The sequence below is a fragment of the Podarcis vaucheri genome, assembly GCF_965113315.1.
Source record: "Podarcis vaucheri genome assembly, chromosome: 3".
NCBI lineage: Eukaryota > Metazoa > Chordata > Lepidosauria > Squamata > Lacertidae > Podarcis > Podarcis vaucheri.
In genome coordinates, this window is record NC_138761.1 from 3,617,495 (window position 1) to 3,633,878 (window position 16,384).

At 49.8% G+C, this 16,384-nt stretch overlaps 1 protein-coding gene across 1 annotated transcript in view; it reads left to right on the forward strand.

The window, feature by feature from the left end:
• Positions 1 to 16,384, forward strand: part of LOC309529500 (L-gulonolactone oxidase) — a 58,480-nt gene that overhangs the window by 12,328 nt on the left and 29,768 nt on the right. Inside the window, exon 6 of the mRNA XM_082217778.1 lies at positions 7,041 to 7,226. Coding sequence (XP_082073904.1) covers positions 7,041 to 7,226 — 186 coding nt within the window. The remainder of the gene's footprint in view (positions 1 to 7,040; positions 7,227 to 16,384) is intronic.

Below are 16,384 nucleotides of genomic sequence, written 5' to 3' on the forward strand. Positions count from 1 at the left end.
GTAACAGGGACACTGATTTATCAGGGATTGGCAGGTAATGTGAAACTCTCAATGATTTACGAATCCCACCCAGCCCCCTCCTTGCTCACACACACAGAGAAGCAAATTCACCTGATCTGTGAATGAAGTATTTACCAATTTACCAATCTCATACGTCTCGTAGTTTTTTTGTGGGGGTGTTATGTGGGAGCTGTGGGCTTTGGGTTTTTGGGGAACACAGAGCTCCCCCACTTCCACGTTATTTGTGATATCATTACCATCATCCCAAGGCTCTTTGCGAGATGAATGGCTGTTCCTGGCTCGGATTTTGCAGCGGCGGGATGGATTATCCGGCTTCCAACGCAATTGATAGATTCCATGCACCTTGCAAAAAAACAGTGACTTATAAGAAGTGACGGATAGGCGGGGGGCGGGGGGCGGGGGGCGGGGGAAGGAGAAGGGAGGGAAGGAGAAAGGAAGCTAATAAAAGGGGGCAGGTGATCGATAGGAAGACAAAAGAGGCAGGGCAGCGGCTGCCGTTCGGGAATCGACATTAGTTAAAATTCATGAGCAGCCGTCAAAAACAAGTCCATAAAATAACTAAAGGAGAAAATTCTAAGACATGAGAGAAGGGTTGGTGGTTTGGCAGTGGGAAGAGAAGGCTGTCAATCTGCAGTTGCCAGCAGAGACCCCAGAAATCTTGCAAAGGTCCTCACTTCCTGCACAGCCTGAAATTTCTCATTTGCAATTGGCCCTTGAGTGCATGAAAACTAGCTGCTGCCGCGCTCCCTCCAAAATGTCCTACTATCAGCCACAGTAACTATAGTAAAGGTAAAGGGATCCCTGACCGTTAGGTCCAGTTGTGGCCAACTCTGGGGTTGCGGCGCTCATCTCGCTTTATTGGCCGAGGGAGCTGGCATACAGCTTCCGGGTTATGTGGCCAGCATGACTAAGCCACTTCTGGCGAACCAGAGCAGCGCACGGAAACGCCTTTTACCTTCCCGATGGAGCGGTACCTATTTATCTACTTGCCCTTTGACATGCTTTTGAACTGCTAGGTTGGCAGGAGCAGGGACCGAGCAATGGGAAGCTCACCCCGTCGCGGGGATTCAAATCACCAACCTTCTGATCGGCAAATCCTAGGCTCTGTGGTTTAACCCAGAGCGCCACCTGTGTCCCAGGTGCATTCCGCCGGTAACTATAGAGGCCCTATAACTCTTGTACCCCATATAAGCATGCAAGAAGCCCCAGCTGAATCAGGGCAAAGGCCCATCTAGTCCAGCGTCCTGTTCTTGCAGTGGCCAACCAGATGCCTGAATGGAAACCCCCCAGCAGGATTCAATCACAAGAGCAACTCTCCCCTCCTGTGGTTTCCAGCAACTGGGATTCAGAAACATTATTCACTCTGAATATGGAGGCAAACTAAGATTTGATTTAACTCACCTTAACGGCAACACACCAAGCGACCACACTTAAAAATCAGCCTTCGGGGCAGAATGCACCTGGAGTACTGTGTCCAGTTCTGGGCACCGCAGTTCAAGAAGGACACTGACAAACTGGAACGTGTCCAGAGGAGGGCAACCAAAATGGTCAAAGGCCTGGAAACGATGCCTTATGAGGAACGGCTAAGGGAGCTGGGCATGTTTAGCCTGGAGAAGAGGAGGTTAAGGGGTGATATGATAGCCATGTTCAAATATATAAAAGGATGTCACATAGAGGAGGGAGAAAGGTTGTTTTGTGCTGCTCCAGAGAAGCTGACACGGAGCAGTGGATCCAAACTACAAGAAAGAAGATTCCACCTAAACATTAGGAAGAACTTCCTGACAGTAAGAGCTGTTCGACAGTGGAATTTGCTGCCAAGGAGTGTGGTGGAGTCTCCTACTTTGGAGGTCTTTAAGCAGAGGCTTGACAGCCATATGTCAGGAGTGCTCTGATGGTGTTTCCTGCTTGGCAGGGGGTTGGACTCGATGGCCCTTGGGGTCTCTTCCAACTCTATGATTCTATGATTCTATGAATTGCAGTATCCCTTTATGCTGTCAACATCTCCGAATGCAAGAAAGTTGGGCTCTGGTGAAATCTGGAGGAGGAGAAAGAAGACTTTGAAGGCTCTGTCTCTCAGGGCTGACCTTCTAAACCTTCCATAACATCTTCCACCATAGCCCTGCTGGCTTGGACACCCAAGGGCACCAGGTTGGGAATGCTGGTGCAGGAAGAATGCAGGGCTGGAGCAGAGAGTCAGTCCCTTCTGCTGCCTCCTTGCACCTCCAGGACAGGTCTGAGCCCAGGTGGTAGGGAAGGCTGTGTCAGAGTCACTGGCTTCACTGGGCGGCCACTGGCAGACTGGGAGAGAGAAGCCCCCTTGCCCAGGAAACTGGCCCGTTCTTTTACCCACCGCAAAGCTGAGTTTACTGAAGGGCATTATTACAGATTTGAAAGCAAGAGCTTCCGTGGATCACATAACTGAGGTAATAAGAAGAGAGTGGCTGGTGGATCTTCGAGTCCAGCATCATGTTCTCACAGTGGCCGATGCCCCAATGGGAAACTTGCAAGCAGGACCCGGGCACAAGAGACCCTCCGATTCTGAGTCCCTTGGTCGCTTTGGAGCAACAGCATGCCGCGAAGCAACTCTGATTCTTTAGCGCCCTCGGCCTCTCTCCCAGGAAGTAGTCAAGCTCAGAACCGTCGCTGCCTCCCCTCTCCGTCTCTTGCTTTCTCAGCACTCCAGGATTCAAATAGATTTGCAGTAATTGGTGTCTCACATCTGCCTCTAATGGGTCCCATTTATTGGGGCTTTAGGCTGCATTTGCTAGGATTAAGACGGCACAGGCAAGAGCCTGCGCTCCCTGGATGATTCAGGATAACCGAGACGTCCTCTTTTGGGCAGCTACCAAGATGTGTGCCGTTACAGGAATCTGTAATGTGGCCACAAGTGTCTATAGTTCAGATTGCATCTTATCTTTCAAAGCAAAGAAAATCAATGGGGAGAAGGGTATAGGGGAATTCGAAATATTATTTATAATATAAAAGCTTTAATATACAATTTCTAACTGTGTTGTATTTGTATATGGCAAAGAGACGTTTAGAGTAATTAGATCTATTTTAATTTAGTTAATTATTTAATAGGTTTGTGTTAGAAAATGATTGCGGATGTTGAATTTGATGTTTGTAATTTTTCTTTTTTCGGTTTTGGAAATAAAAAAAGAAAATCAATGAATGGCAGGAGTAACTATGATTCTCTTATGACCTGTTATCTGTGGGAATTATAATTAATAAGGATATAACATTTTCTCTTCCATCCCCCCCCTTACAAGACTAGAATTCAGGGGCACGCAATGAAGCTGAATGCTAAACGTATTAAACTGTGATATACTGCATATGAAGTAGACTCGTAATCTGGTGAACCGGGTTCGCTTCCCCGCTCCTCCACATGCAGCTGCTGGGTGACCTTGGGCCAGTCCCACTTCTCTGAAGTCTCTCAGCCCCACTCACCTCACAGAGTGTTTGTTGTGGGGGAGGAAGGGAAAGGAGAATGTTAGCCGCTTTGAGACTCCTTAAAGGGAATGGAAGGCAGGATATCAAATCCAAACTCTTCTTCTTCTACTAGCCAGGGTGGCTGTGTTCTGCCTCCACAGTCAGAGGCAGTGATGCTTTTGAATACCAAGTGTTGGAAACCAGAGGAGATTGAGAGTGTTGCTGTTGTGCTCAGGTCCTGATTGCGGGTTTTATACAGGCAGCTGGTTGGTCACTGTGAGAACAGGGGGCTAGACTAGATGGGCCACGGGCCTGATCCGGCAGGCATTTCTTAAGTCCTAGTGTTGAGAGTACTGAACACAATGGACCAATGGTCTAATTCCAGCTCGGCATGAGGCAGCTCCCTATGGGAGCAGCACGCTTGCTGTATTAATAAAAATAGGCAAGCCTCTGAGTTATACAGGACTCCGTAGCGAGCAGAAACCGTGATCCGAAACACTGCCACAAAAAGGTTAATGGAATTTGCCACCCGGTTTGACTCTGAGCGCAAACAGGCAAAGAGACACCTGCAGAGAGCTTACTGTAAATATCAGACCTCCAGGTTGCCTCTCTTATTTACTGCATACGTCTCTCTTAGACAGAAGTAAAGGTAAAGGGACCCCTGACCATTAGGTCCAGTCGTGGCCGACTCTGGGGTTGCGGCGCTCATCTCGCTTTATTGGCCGAGGGAGCCGGCGTACAGCTTCCGGGTCATGTGGCCAGCAGGACTAAGCCGCTTCTGGCAAACCAGAGCAGTGCACGGAAACGCTGTTTACCTTCCCGCCAGAGTGGTACCTATTTATCTACTTGCACTTTGATGTGCTTTTGAACTGCTAGGTTGGCAGGAGCAGGGACTGAGCAGTGGGAGCTCACCTCATTGTGGGGATTCGAACCGCTGACCTTCTGATCGGCAAGTCCTAGGCTCTGTGGTTTAACCCACAGCGCCACCCGCAACCCTAGATGGAAGTACAAACAATTAAATGGAAAAGACAGAGAGCCGAAAGAAACGTCTGGTACAGCCTAATAAAGGCCTCGCACAACAAGGACACATCCTGTTTCTGGAGTACCATATCAGGCCTACTGGAGCATGAGCGTAGTGGGCCGATTTGTACTGTCGAACCCCAAGAATGGACGCAGTACTACCGCTCCCTTTTCCAGGACCAGGATGTTCAGCTTAATCACCCAACAGTATCTCCAGAAAACTTACCGTCTTGGCCCCAGTGTCCACGACTGGAATGAGGATATTGGCTTACCAGTTCTGCTGCTCTCTCTCTTTTTAACAAAAAAACAAAACATCGTAGCAAACAGCATGATGTGGAAATGACAAAACCTCAGCTGCAAACTTTGCAGAGTGATAGGCAGACCGCTTTCAATTGCTTTTCCGTGTGATTTCCCTGGAGCATGTTTTCTCCTCCGGACCTCTTTGACCTCGCAGAATTACCTATATGGAGAAAAGGCTGAGCAGCAGAGCGGTGCTTTGCTCAAGGTCCCTCTGGGGCTCTTAATTCTACACTCCTCTCATTCTGCGGCTTCCCTGTGCGAGGTTAAGCACAGTCGGAGTTGTCATCGTTAAGGAGGAATTCAGTCAAACTGACAGTGCTGCAGTTTCACCTTGAGCAGGCAAACTCTGCAATCAGGACAGCAGAAAACAATTGCCAGCCAAGCCGGTCCATGAAGGAAGAGCGAACAGGAGCCAGGAGGAAATTTGCTGTGCAGAGAGGTTGGTAGGAAGGCTGGCGCTTAAAGTCAGCTCGCTTGCACCGCCTGCTGGAGCAAAGGCTCAGGAGCTCGGAGGAGAGTTAAAGGGATGAGCTTTGGGTTCACAGAAGATGCTGAACTACACAGCGTATCATCCCCAGCCACCTTAGCCAATGCAGAAAGCTTGCAGTGTCTAGGACTTTTCCATTTTAAAGAAAAGGCGAGCGAGTGGCAAGATGGTAGAAGTTTATAAAATTATACACGGCATGGAGAAAGTTTACTGTGTCCAACTCTGGGTGCCACAATTTAAGAAGGGTGTTGATAAGTTGGAAGATGTGCAGAAGAGGGCGACCGAGATGATCAAAGGTCTGGAAACCAAGCCTGATGAGGAATGGTTGAAGGAGCTGGGAAAGAGGGGACTGAGAGGTGATAGGATAGCTATTTTCAAATGTCTCAAGGGCTGTTACATGGAAGAGGGAGCAAGCTTGTTTTCTGCTGCTCTGGGGGGTAAGAATCGAATCAGTGGCTTCAAGGTACAATAAAAGAGATTCCGTCTAAACACCAGGAAGAACCTTATGACAGTAAGAGCTGTTCAACAGTTGAATGGTCTCCCATTGTGGACTCTCCTTCCTTGGAGGTTTTTAAGAAGATGGCTGAATGACCATCTGTCATGGATGCTTTAGTTGAGATTCCTGCATTGCAGAGGGTTAGACTAGACTGCAGCAGCAGAAGAAGAAGAGTTTGGATTCGATATCTGCTTTATCACTACCCGAAGGAGTCTCAAAGTTGCTAACATTCTCCTTTCCCTTCCTCCCCCACAACAAACACTCTGTGAGGTGAGTGAGGCTGAGAGACTTCAAAGAAGTGTGACTGGCCCAAGGTCACCCAGCAGCTGCATGTGGAAGAGCGGAGACGCGAACCTGGTTTCCCAGATTACGAGACTACCGCTCTTAACCACTACGCCACACTGGCTCCTGCAGCCTTTCTCAACCTGTGGGTTCCCAGATGTTGTTAAACTACAACTCCCATCACCCCTAGCTAGCAAGGCCAGAGCTCAGGCGTGATGGGAGTTGTAGTCCAACAACATCTGGGGACCCACAGGTTGAGAACCGCTGGACTAGAGGATACCAAGAGCTCCCTTCCAATTCTATGATTCTGTGAATTTCTTCCAAGCGAAATCTCAGCTGTGGGGGATGGATGGAGAGGGGATCCTTTAGGAAAGATCTCTGTAGGCAGATGTGCACCCATGCGCCCCACGTGCCAGACCTGACTACAGGCAATCGAATGTGAGAACTGACTCCAGCAGGGAGTGCCCTGTTGGTGTCACTATGAAGGCTCCCCCTGCAGTGTTGCGCTTGGGACCCGCCATTCACCAACACTGCCAGCGCACAAACGATACAGCAGCTGAACCCAAATGTCACCTGAGATAGAAGATGTCATGGCTTGATAAAGGTAAAGGGACCCTTGACAATTAGGTCCAGTCGTGGCCAACTCTGGGGTTGCGGCGCTCATCTTGCTTTATTGGCCAAGGGAGCCGGCGTACAGCTTCTGGGTCATGTGGCCAGCATGACTAAGCCGCTTCTGGCAAACCAGAGCAAACGCCGTTTACCTTCCCACCGGAGCGGTACCTATTTATCTACTTGCACTTGGACGTGCTTTCGAACTGCTAGGTTGGCAGGAGTAGGGACCGAGCAACGGGAGCTCACCCCATTGTGGGGATGCGAACCGCCGACCTTCTGATTGGCAAGCCCTAGGCTCTGTGGTTTAACTCACAGCGCCACCTGCGTCCCTCTATGGCTTGATAGTCCCCAGACTAAAGCATGTCTCCCTTTCCTCTTACTTCCCCCTGGCAGGTGGTCGCCTTGACGCTGTTGACGGCTTCTGGGGAAATGCTGGAGTGCTCCGAATCTGTGAATACTGAGCTGTACCGTGCAGCCTGCGTCCACCTGGGCTCCTTGGGCATCATCCTGACCATCACCTTCCAGTGTGTGCCAGAGTTCTACCTGCAAGAGACGACCTTCCCGTCAACGCTCAAAGAGGTAAAATAACAGTGTCAGGGAAACATTTTGTTTTGTTTAGTCATTTAGTCATGTCCGCCTCTTTGTGACCCCCTGGACCAGAGCACGCCAGGCACTCCTGCCTTCCACTGCCTCCCGAAGTTTGGTCAAACTCATGCTGGTAGCTTCGAGAACACTGTCCCACCATCTCGTCCTCTGTCATCCCCTTCTCCTTGTGCCCTCCATCTTCCCCAACATCAGGTTCTTTTCTCTTCTCAAGAGGTGGCCCAAAGTCTTGGAGCCTGAGCTTCAGGATCTGTCCTTTCAGTGAGCAATCAGGGCTGATTTCCTTCAGAATGGAGAGGTCTGATCTTCTTGCAGTCCACGGGACTCTCAAGAGTCTCCTCCAGCACCAGAATTCAAAAGCATCCATTCTTCGGCGATCAGCCTTCTTTATGGTCCAGCTCTCACTTCCATACATCACTACTGGGAAAACCAGAGCTTGAACTATGCGGACCTTTGTTGGCAAGGTGATGTCTCTGCTTTTTAAGATGCTGTCTAGGTAAACATTAGGAAGAACTTCTTTGGAAAGTGGAAACGACTCCATTGGAAGGTGATGGGCTCTCCTTCAGTGGAGGTTTTTAAGCAGAGGTTGGGTGACCATCAGTCATGGATGCTTTAGCTGAGACTCCTGCAGTGCAGGGGGTTGGACTAGATGACCCCTGGGATCCCTTAGCCCTCTACAATTTTACGAGTCTATGAATCAAACTAACACTTTTTTGAGGTGTGTGTGTTTTATATAAATGCAGTCTCCAAGAACATCTCTTGGCAGGACAAATGATCCTAGAACACTTCAGCCAGCCTGCAATTGCAATTAGTTAATGAATATTCTTCCCACACGCCTACCGTCTTCGAGTGTCTCATTTGTTAGAAAATCTTTTAAGCTGAGGACTTTAACTAGGAAGATTAAGTGACTTGCAAGGAGTATCTGTTCTTTGGAAATAGATTTTTCATTGTCTGCTGTGTTTATGTGCCTTTTCCCATGCAACCTGAATTCTTAACCATTTGTTTGCTACACGTAAGCCTGGGAAAATATTTCTGCGTTGGCCTGCACCTCTTCCCCTCCCCCTTATTTTGTCTTTTAAAATTCTCCTAAACAATTTTGTGATCCATTTTGGCTCATATACACACTTTTGCAAGCCATTCCCTCTAAGGCAAAGCATTTTGAAATTCCGTTCTCACTAAAATCAGTGGCGTAGCGTGGGGGGTGCCAGGGGTGCCGGCCGCACCGGGCGCAACATCGGTGGGGGCGCACTCGCTGCCTCCGGAGTCGCCGAAGAGCCTCGGGCGCAGGCTGTAGCGGAGCCGCATGTCTCGCGGAACCGACGAGCTGTGCGCGCGTCTGGGCTGAAGGCGCCCGGCAGGCAGCGGCTCTCACAGCCCTGCCTCTGCCGGTGCTGCTGCAGCTGCTGGGCCGTTGCATTTTCCTCGCCTCTCTGCGCCCCTCCTCCTCCGGGCAAGCGGAGTCGTTTGGGCGGCAGCGCCAGCGGCAACTCGCAGGTTAGGGGTTAGGGGGGCGCAAATTACTTGCGTTGCCCCAGGTGCTGACAACTCACGCTACGCCGCTGACTAAAATACAGTGGTACCTCGGGTTAAATATGCTTCAGGTTACAGATGCTTCAGGTTACAGACTCCGCTAACCCAGGAATACTACCTCGGGTTAAGAACTTTGCTTCAGGATAAGAACAGAAATCATGCTCTGGTGGCACAGCGGCAGCTGGTGGCCCCATTAGCTAAAGCGGTGCTTCAGGTTAAGAACAGTTTCAGGTTAAGAATGGACCTCCGGAACGAATTAAGTACTTAACCTGAGGTACCACTGTATCTGTTTCTGTGCATATTTTCTCCTAATGCAGTTCACGTTTTTGTGAACGTTGTTTTTGGCTGATGAGCCCTACCACAAAAATCAGGGAAGGGGCGATTTCTTGAGGGATAGCTGTGTGCATGATTTGTGCATGATTTCCGGAAGCAAGGATTAGAATCGTAGAGTCGCAGAACTGTAGAGTTGAGTTAGGTGGGGATTGCATTAAAATGCGACGCGGACCGGGTTTTGCTCCATAGCCTCTCTCCAAGGTCTGAGGCTGAAATAAGCCTTTTCTTTTCCTCACCTTCCTAGGTGAGGTCTCTTTGAGCTGCACTGAGGTCAGGACATTTTGCATGCACTCTGCTGCTTTGCTGGGGACACCGCCGGGCACTCACTACAGCAGCACAGAAGGGACACCTTCGGGTTGACAGTGATGAATTGGGTTTTCTTTGCAGTTCACCTCTGGGGGTTCACGACCAGGCAGTGCAGGATGGGAGCATCCGGGAGCCTGCAGACGGTGGCTGCGAGGGAAATGGAGCGAAGGGATCTAAATGGGCATCAGTCATGGTCAGGAGGACTGAGGTTAGCACAATGAGCATATGCCAGGGCAAGGGAATCATAGAATCATAGAATCATAGAGTTGGAAGAGACCACAAGGGCCATCGAGTCAAACCCCCTGCCAAGCAGGAAACACCATCAGAGCACTCCTGACATATGGTTGTCTAGCCTCTGCTTAAAGACCTCCAAAGGAGGAGACTCCACCACACTCCTTGGCAGCAAATTCCACTGTCAAACAGCTCTTACTGTCAGGAAGTTCCTCCTAATGTTAAGGTGGAATCTTCTTTCTTATAGTTTGGATCCATTGCTCCGTGTCCGCTTCTCTGGAGCAGCAGAAAACAACCTTTCTCCCTCCTCTATGTGACATCCTTTTATATATTTGAACATGGCTATCATATCACCCCTTAACCTCCTCTTCTCCAGGCTAAACATGCCCAGCTCCCTTAGCCGTTCCTCATAAGGCATCGTTTCCAGGCCTTTGACCATTTTGGTTGCCCTCCTCTGGACACGTTCCAGTTTGTCAGTGTCCTCCTTGAACTGTGGTGCCCAGAACTGGACACAGTACTCCAGGTGAGGTCTGACCAGAGCAGAACAGGGTGGCACTATTACTTCCCTTCATCTAGATGCTATACTCCTATTGATGCAGCCCAGGATTGCATTGGCTTTTTTAGCTGCTGCATCACACTGTTGGCTCATGTCAAGTTTGTGATCAACCAAGACTCCTAGATCCTTTTCACATGTACTGCTCTCAAGCCAGGTGTCACCCATCTTGTATTTGTGCCTCTCATATTTTTTTTGCCCAAGTGCAATACTTTACATTTCTCCCTGTTAAAATTCATCTCCAGTTCCTCCCCAGCCAGTCCGTCTCAAAAAAGGATATTGCAGAGCTCAGAAAGGTGTCGGAAAGGAACACCCAAACCAGCCAAGGAGCTGGAGCACAAGGAAGCAGAGGCAGCTGTCTTTGTACCAAGTCCATCTAGGCTAGTATTGCCAGCACTGACTGGCATCAGCTCTCCAGGGATTCCAGAAAAGGACTGAAAAATACTCGGAGTCGAGAGTGGATTTCATGCGCGTTATTCAGCTCATAGTAGTGAGGAATGGAAGTTTCCCCGAACTGTCTGCTTTATATATATTATTTCCACAATGGGCCCCACGTGATTGGCTAACTCCGGGATTCTCCTGTAGGCCAATCAGGTTGCGGATTCACTTCCACCTGTAAGCTGTAAGTTGTTAAAATGACCACACAGGAAGCGTCCCTCTGCCAGGAAGTGGTGAAGTTGTGGAGAGATTGTCTCTTCCAGGCCTATATCTAGATAGGCAGAGACCAAAATAAATATAAAATAGAGCTGCGTTTAATTATGTAATCAGGTAATCAAATTAATTTGCTGAATTTCTTGAGAGGTCGTGTCTTGAGAGCAAAAGCACAGAGCATCAAGGTTTCTAAATATATCTCGTGTTTGGAACAAGGGTGGTTTCTGAAGATGGCAAAAGTGAGGGGGAAATCTGTATATTGGGGAGAAAGAGGTAAACCCTTAAGATAACCAAAAGTCTGCTTTTAAAGTCGCTGTCTAAAGCGCTCAGAGGTTTGGCGATTTCTATCGGTGGTTCCTAGCCACAATGCCTCCACTTTTGGAGAGGAGGTTTGGTCTTGTGTTCAAATCCTGGTTGTTGGTTTCCCATAATGGACATCTGGTTGGCCATTGTGAGAGCAGAGAAAGGGCTCTTTCGACATTCACACTCCCTGCGCCTGTGTCGCGCCTGGCTCTTTGGGTCAACCTAAGTTCAAAGGTAAAAAACAGCCGGCTCTCTTCCCTGGGCGTTGCGCTGCAAGGCGGATCGCCTCCATCGGCCAGAGAAACAAGCCAACCTCGGCCGTGATCGATGTTCAAGGAGGCATTTGACGAAGGCAGCATCTGCCCTGGAAGGGTCTATTTTGGGGCTGGCCTGTCCTCTGAAATCAAGCTCTCTCATAAGCAGGCAGCTGGACAGACAAAACGCAACCCAACCCCCCCCCCCAAGGAAATGCAGATCGCACATGATATGTGGCCCCTGCAAATCTTATTACGAAGAGCAGCAGAGCTGCACTCTTGTGGCATTTTGACATCTCTGGGCTTCCATTTGCATCCCAGTAGGAAGTTTGGATGGAAGAAGAAATTCCACCGAAAGAAGAATGGCAGACGAAATGAATGGACTACGCAGAATTGAGGTGCTCTGGTCAGACCTCACCTGGAGTACTGTGTCCAGTTCTGGGCACCACAATTCAAGAAGGACACTGGCAAACTGGAACGTGTCCAGAGGAGGGCAACCAAAATGGTCAAAGGCCTGGAGACGATGCCTTATGAGGAACGGCTAAGGGAGCTGGGCATGTTTAGCCTGGAGAAGAGGAGGTTAAGGGGTGATATGATAGCCATGTTCAAATATATAAAAGGATGTCACATAGAGGAGGGAGAAAGGTTGTTTTCTGCTGCTCCAGAGAAGCGGACACGGAGCAATGGATCCAAACTACAAGAAAGAAGATTCCACCTAAACATTAGGAAGAACTTCCTGACAGTAAGAGCTGTTTGACAGTGGAATTTGCTGCCAAGCAGTGTGGTGGAGTCTCCTACTTTGGAGGTCTTTAAGCAGAGGCTTGACAACCATATGTCAGGAGTGCTCTGATGGTGTTTCCTGCTTGGCAGGGGGTTGGACTCGATGGCCCTTGTGGTCTCTTCCAACTCTAGGATTCTATGATTCTATGAATTGGACAAAATGACAGGAAGCATTCGAAACCTGCGGGACCAGAGATTTAGGGAAGATTGGAAGAAGTATATGAATTATTTGAAGGGCAACTGTAATCAATAAACCACGCTAGTAGGACTACAAGAAGTTTTGTAAGGAGAAATATACTGTAAGGCCCAAGAGGCGCAGCAGGTCAGAGGGGCAGACCACACAACCCTTTGAATTAATTCATGCAGATCTGTCTGGCCCCATGTCTGTTGAGTCACTGGGAGGATCAAGGTATTCTCTGCTTTTGATTGATGATTTTTCGATGTGTTACAAAGTAGAAAAAGATAGAGATATTGGTCATGAAGAGTTGGACACGACTAAACAACTGAGCAACAACAACCAGCTTTCCCCCCAGGTTTGTTTTGCCTGCTTCCCACCAGTTGCATAAATGCTCTTAAATATTAAATCGCTTTCCCCCAAAGCTTTGCCTCTTCTCCAGCGCAGCTTAATGGCGCAGAGTTAGGAGAAGGGTGGTGGAGACTGTTTGTTTCGTCGTGCCTCCCACTGCTGCCATGAACAGTTCCCTTTGGCCCTCGCGCATTATGCGTCTCATTGCTCCTGGTTTTGCCCCTGAGCCGCAGCAATGGGCTGTGCAAGCAGATGTGGCTTTTATGTCCAGCAGAACTGCCTGGCTCCGCCATTGAGCCACTGAAGTCCCGTGTCGTCGTCTCCTCATTTGCTATGTCCAATTTGTGCTCATTAGCTCTCCTACTCTCTTTGCCTCGAGCACATCATCATGAGGGTAGTAATGAGGTTTCATGGAACTCCCTCTGGCTTATCGCATCCTTCAGCTGATACCCTCTGTCAGGGGATGATTAGCTGCTTGTGCTTAAAATAGTGCCCCTTCAGAGTTTGTGCGACCCCACAAACCTCTGTGTGTGACAGAGCTCCTCAGACATGTCTGCTCTAGTCACTTGTAGAGTCCGACAGTGGCTGTCTGCGGAAGCGCTTCCAGCAAAGAAGTTCCTTAACGGAAACGCGTCTCCTGGACTCACGACGTGACAGCTTCCGGCGAAGCATAGGTCTCCCTGCAGTTGCTTCTGACACCTCCCCGCTATTTTCGCTCGAAGTGTCTCTCACCCCTTTCTCTCCCCTTCTGCTTCCTGCCTGGGCTGCTGCGTCTCTCTCAGCATTACTGAGATCCTCCTCCAGAGACCCCGCGCTCCCCCTACTGGTCCCTGCTTTAGCTGTTGACTCTCTCCCAGTCTCTGGGAGCCCTACCACTTCCCTTTCCTCCGATGTCAGTTCCCTGACATCCACCTCCCCTCCAGGGCCCCCCTCTCCCCCGCCCCTACTCTCTCCTCTGGGCGGTGAGGAGCTGAAACCCCTAAAAGAATCCTCCTCATCTTCCGACGTCTCGAACATTTCCCTCCATCGGTCTTCGTTCCGACTCGCTGAATCCTCCTCCACCTCGGAATCAGCGAACCCCTCCAACTCTTCTTCTTCGTCGGTGGTGGCGAAGTATTCCCTCCGGAACCTCGCCACTGGCTGGGGTTTCCAAGGGAATCTCTGATGAAAAGTTTCAATCAAAACCTCGTCATCTACATCCTCTGCCCTGACCCAGGTGTTTTCCGACTCCGGCTCCCCTTCCCACATTACCAAATACTCTACTTGCTCTCCCCTCCACCTGGAATCGAGAATCTCCGCTACATGGTAGCTGTGTTCTTTTTCCTCCATAGCTGGTCCCCTATTGACCCTCCCCTCTCTGTCCCCTATATACGGTGACAGCAATGATCTGTGGAACACTGGGTGCAACTTCATGTGGTTAGGTAACCGGAGTCTGAAAGCCACTGGGTTGACCTGTTGCGTGACTTCAAATGGGCCCAGTCTTTTGGGTCTTAACTTCTTACAACCTCCTTTAAATGGTAACCCTTGGGTGGACAACCACACCTGATCCCCCACCCTAATGCTTTCTCCTTCCCTTCTGGTTTTGTCTGCCTGCCTCTTATATTCCTCCTTCGCCCTGTTTAAATTGAGTTGGAGCTGGCGATGGATCGCTTCCATTTCTTCAACGAACTGTTCTGCGGCTGGAACGCTCCAGTTCTCCCCCTCCCCCCCTGGGAAGGCTCGGGGATGACACCCGTGATTGGCCAAAAAAGGGCTCATTCCCGTGGACACGTTCTCCGCATTGTTATAGGCAAATTCTGCCAACGCCAGCTTCTCCACCCAATCATTCTCTCTGTCATTCACATAACACCTCAAATATTGCTGGAGGACACCATTAGCTCTTTCCGCCTGCCCGTTGGTTTCTGGATGACGGGCAGTTGAGAAATTCACCTCTACATGCAATAAGCTCATGAGCTTCCTCCAGAACCTGGAAGTAAATTGTTTCCCTCGGTCCGAAACCACCCTCAAGGGGGCACCATGCAATCTAAACACATTTTCCACAAACAATTTAGCGGTTTCTTCTGCTGTGACCGCATGTGAGCAGGCTATAAAGTGGGCCATCTTGGTTAACAGGTCTACCACAACCATAATGGCTGTCTTCCCTTTGGACCTGGGCAGATCAGTCATAAAATCTATTGCCACTGCCTCCCATGGTCTTTCCGGCGTGGGTAGTGGTTCTAATAAACCTGCCGGTGCCCGCCTCTCCCCCTTGGCTCGTTGACATCGGTCACACCCTCTCACATACTCCCGCACATCTTCCCTGACCTTGGGCCACCAGAATTCCCTGGTAACCAGCCACATGGTTTTGTGTTGCCCAAAATGCCCTGCTGTGGGGCTATCGTGCAGTTGCTTGAGTACCTTTTCCCTCAATTCCCCTTCAGGTACGTATAACGCTCCCTTGTAGTACAACGCCCCGTTTCTCTCCTCAAAACCCCCGGGTTTGTCTCCCTCCCTCCTGAGACCCCTGAGTTTGTCCTGGGCATATTCATCCTGCACCGTTCCCTCTATCAGTTCCCTTAGCCCCACCAGTGCCGCCCCACACACCCAGCGATCCTCGGGAATGACATGGGTCTCTTCGGGTGCACCCTCTCCCTCCAAATATTCAGGTTTGCGTGATAGAGCGTCCGCCCTAACGTTCTCCTGGCCTGGTACGTAACAAATCTCAAAGTTAAATTTGGAGAACTCCTGGGCCCATCTCAACTGCCGTTGGTTGAGCACTCGCGCAGTTCTCCAATACTCTAGATTCTTATGGTCCGTGCGTACTTGCACCTTCTGTTGTGCACCAATTAGTAGGTGCCTCCATCTCCGGAAGGCCTCATAAATCGCAAGAAGTTCCCGGTCATACACCGTGTAGTTTCTCTCTGATTTGTTCAGCTTTCGCGAAAAGAAGGCACACGGTCGCCACTCGGACCCCTCCTTCCCTGGCTGCAGAAGAAGCACCGCCCCTATGGCTCTGTCAGAAGCGTCTGTTTCGACCCTCAGCTTTTTTTGTAAATCCACATGTAGAAGTTGTTCGTCAGAGGCGAAGGCCTTTTTCAGTTCCTCAAACGCTCGCTCCGCCTCCCCCGTCCAAACAAACTTCTTTTTGCTGCTGAGACAGTCCGTGATGGGCGCCGTCAGGTGAGCGAAGTTTCGGATGAACTTACGATAAAAGTTTCCAAACCCTAGGAACCTCTGCACATCCTTCTTAGTCTTGGGGGTTTTCCATTCCAGCACCGCTTGAACCTTGCCGGGGTCCATGGCCAACCCCTTGTCTGACAAGCGGTACCCCAGGAATTCCACCTCCTTGGTATGAAACTGACACTTCTCCAGTTTCACCCACAGTCTGTTGGCATGCAGCCTGCTCAACACTTCTCTGACGTCTCTCACATGTTGCTCCTCATTCTCCGAATACACCAACACGTCATCTAAGAAGGCCACGCAATTCTTGTAGAGCAAAGGCCCCAGTACATGGTTCATAAAGGCTTGAAAACACGCGGAGCCTGCTTGTAATCCAAAAGGCATAACGAGATATTCAAATGCCCCCAAAGGGGTGAACATGGTGGTCTTCCATTCATCCCCTTTCCTTATACGTATCAGGTTGTACGCCCCCCTTAGGTCCAGCTTTGTAAAAATCTTTCCTTTTCGC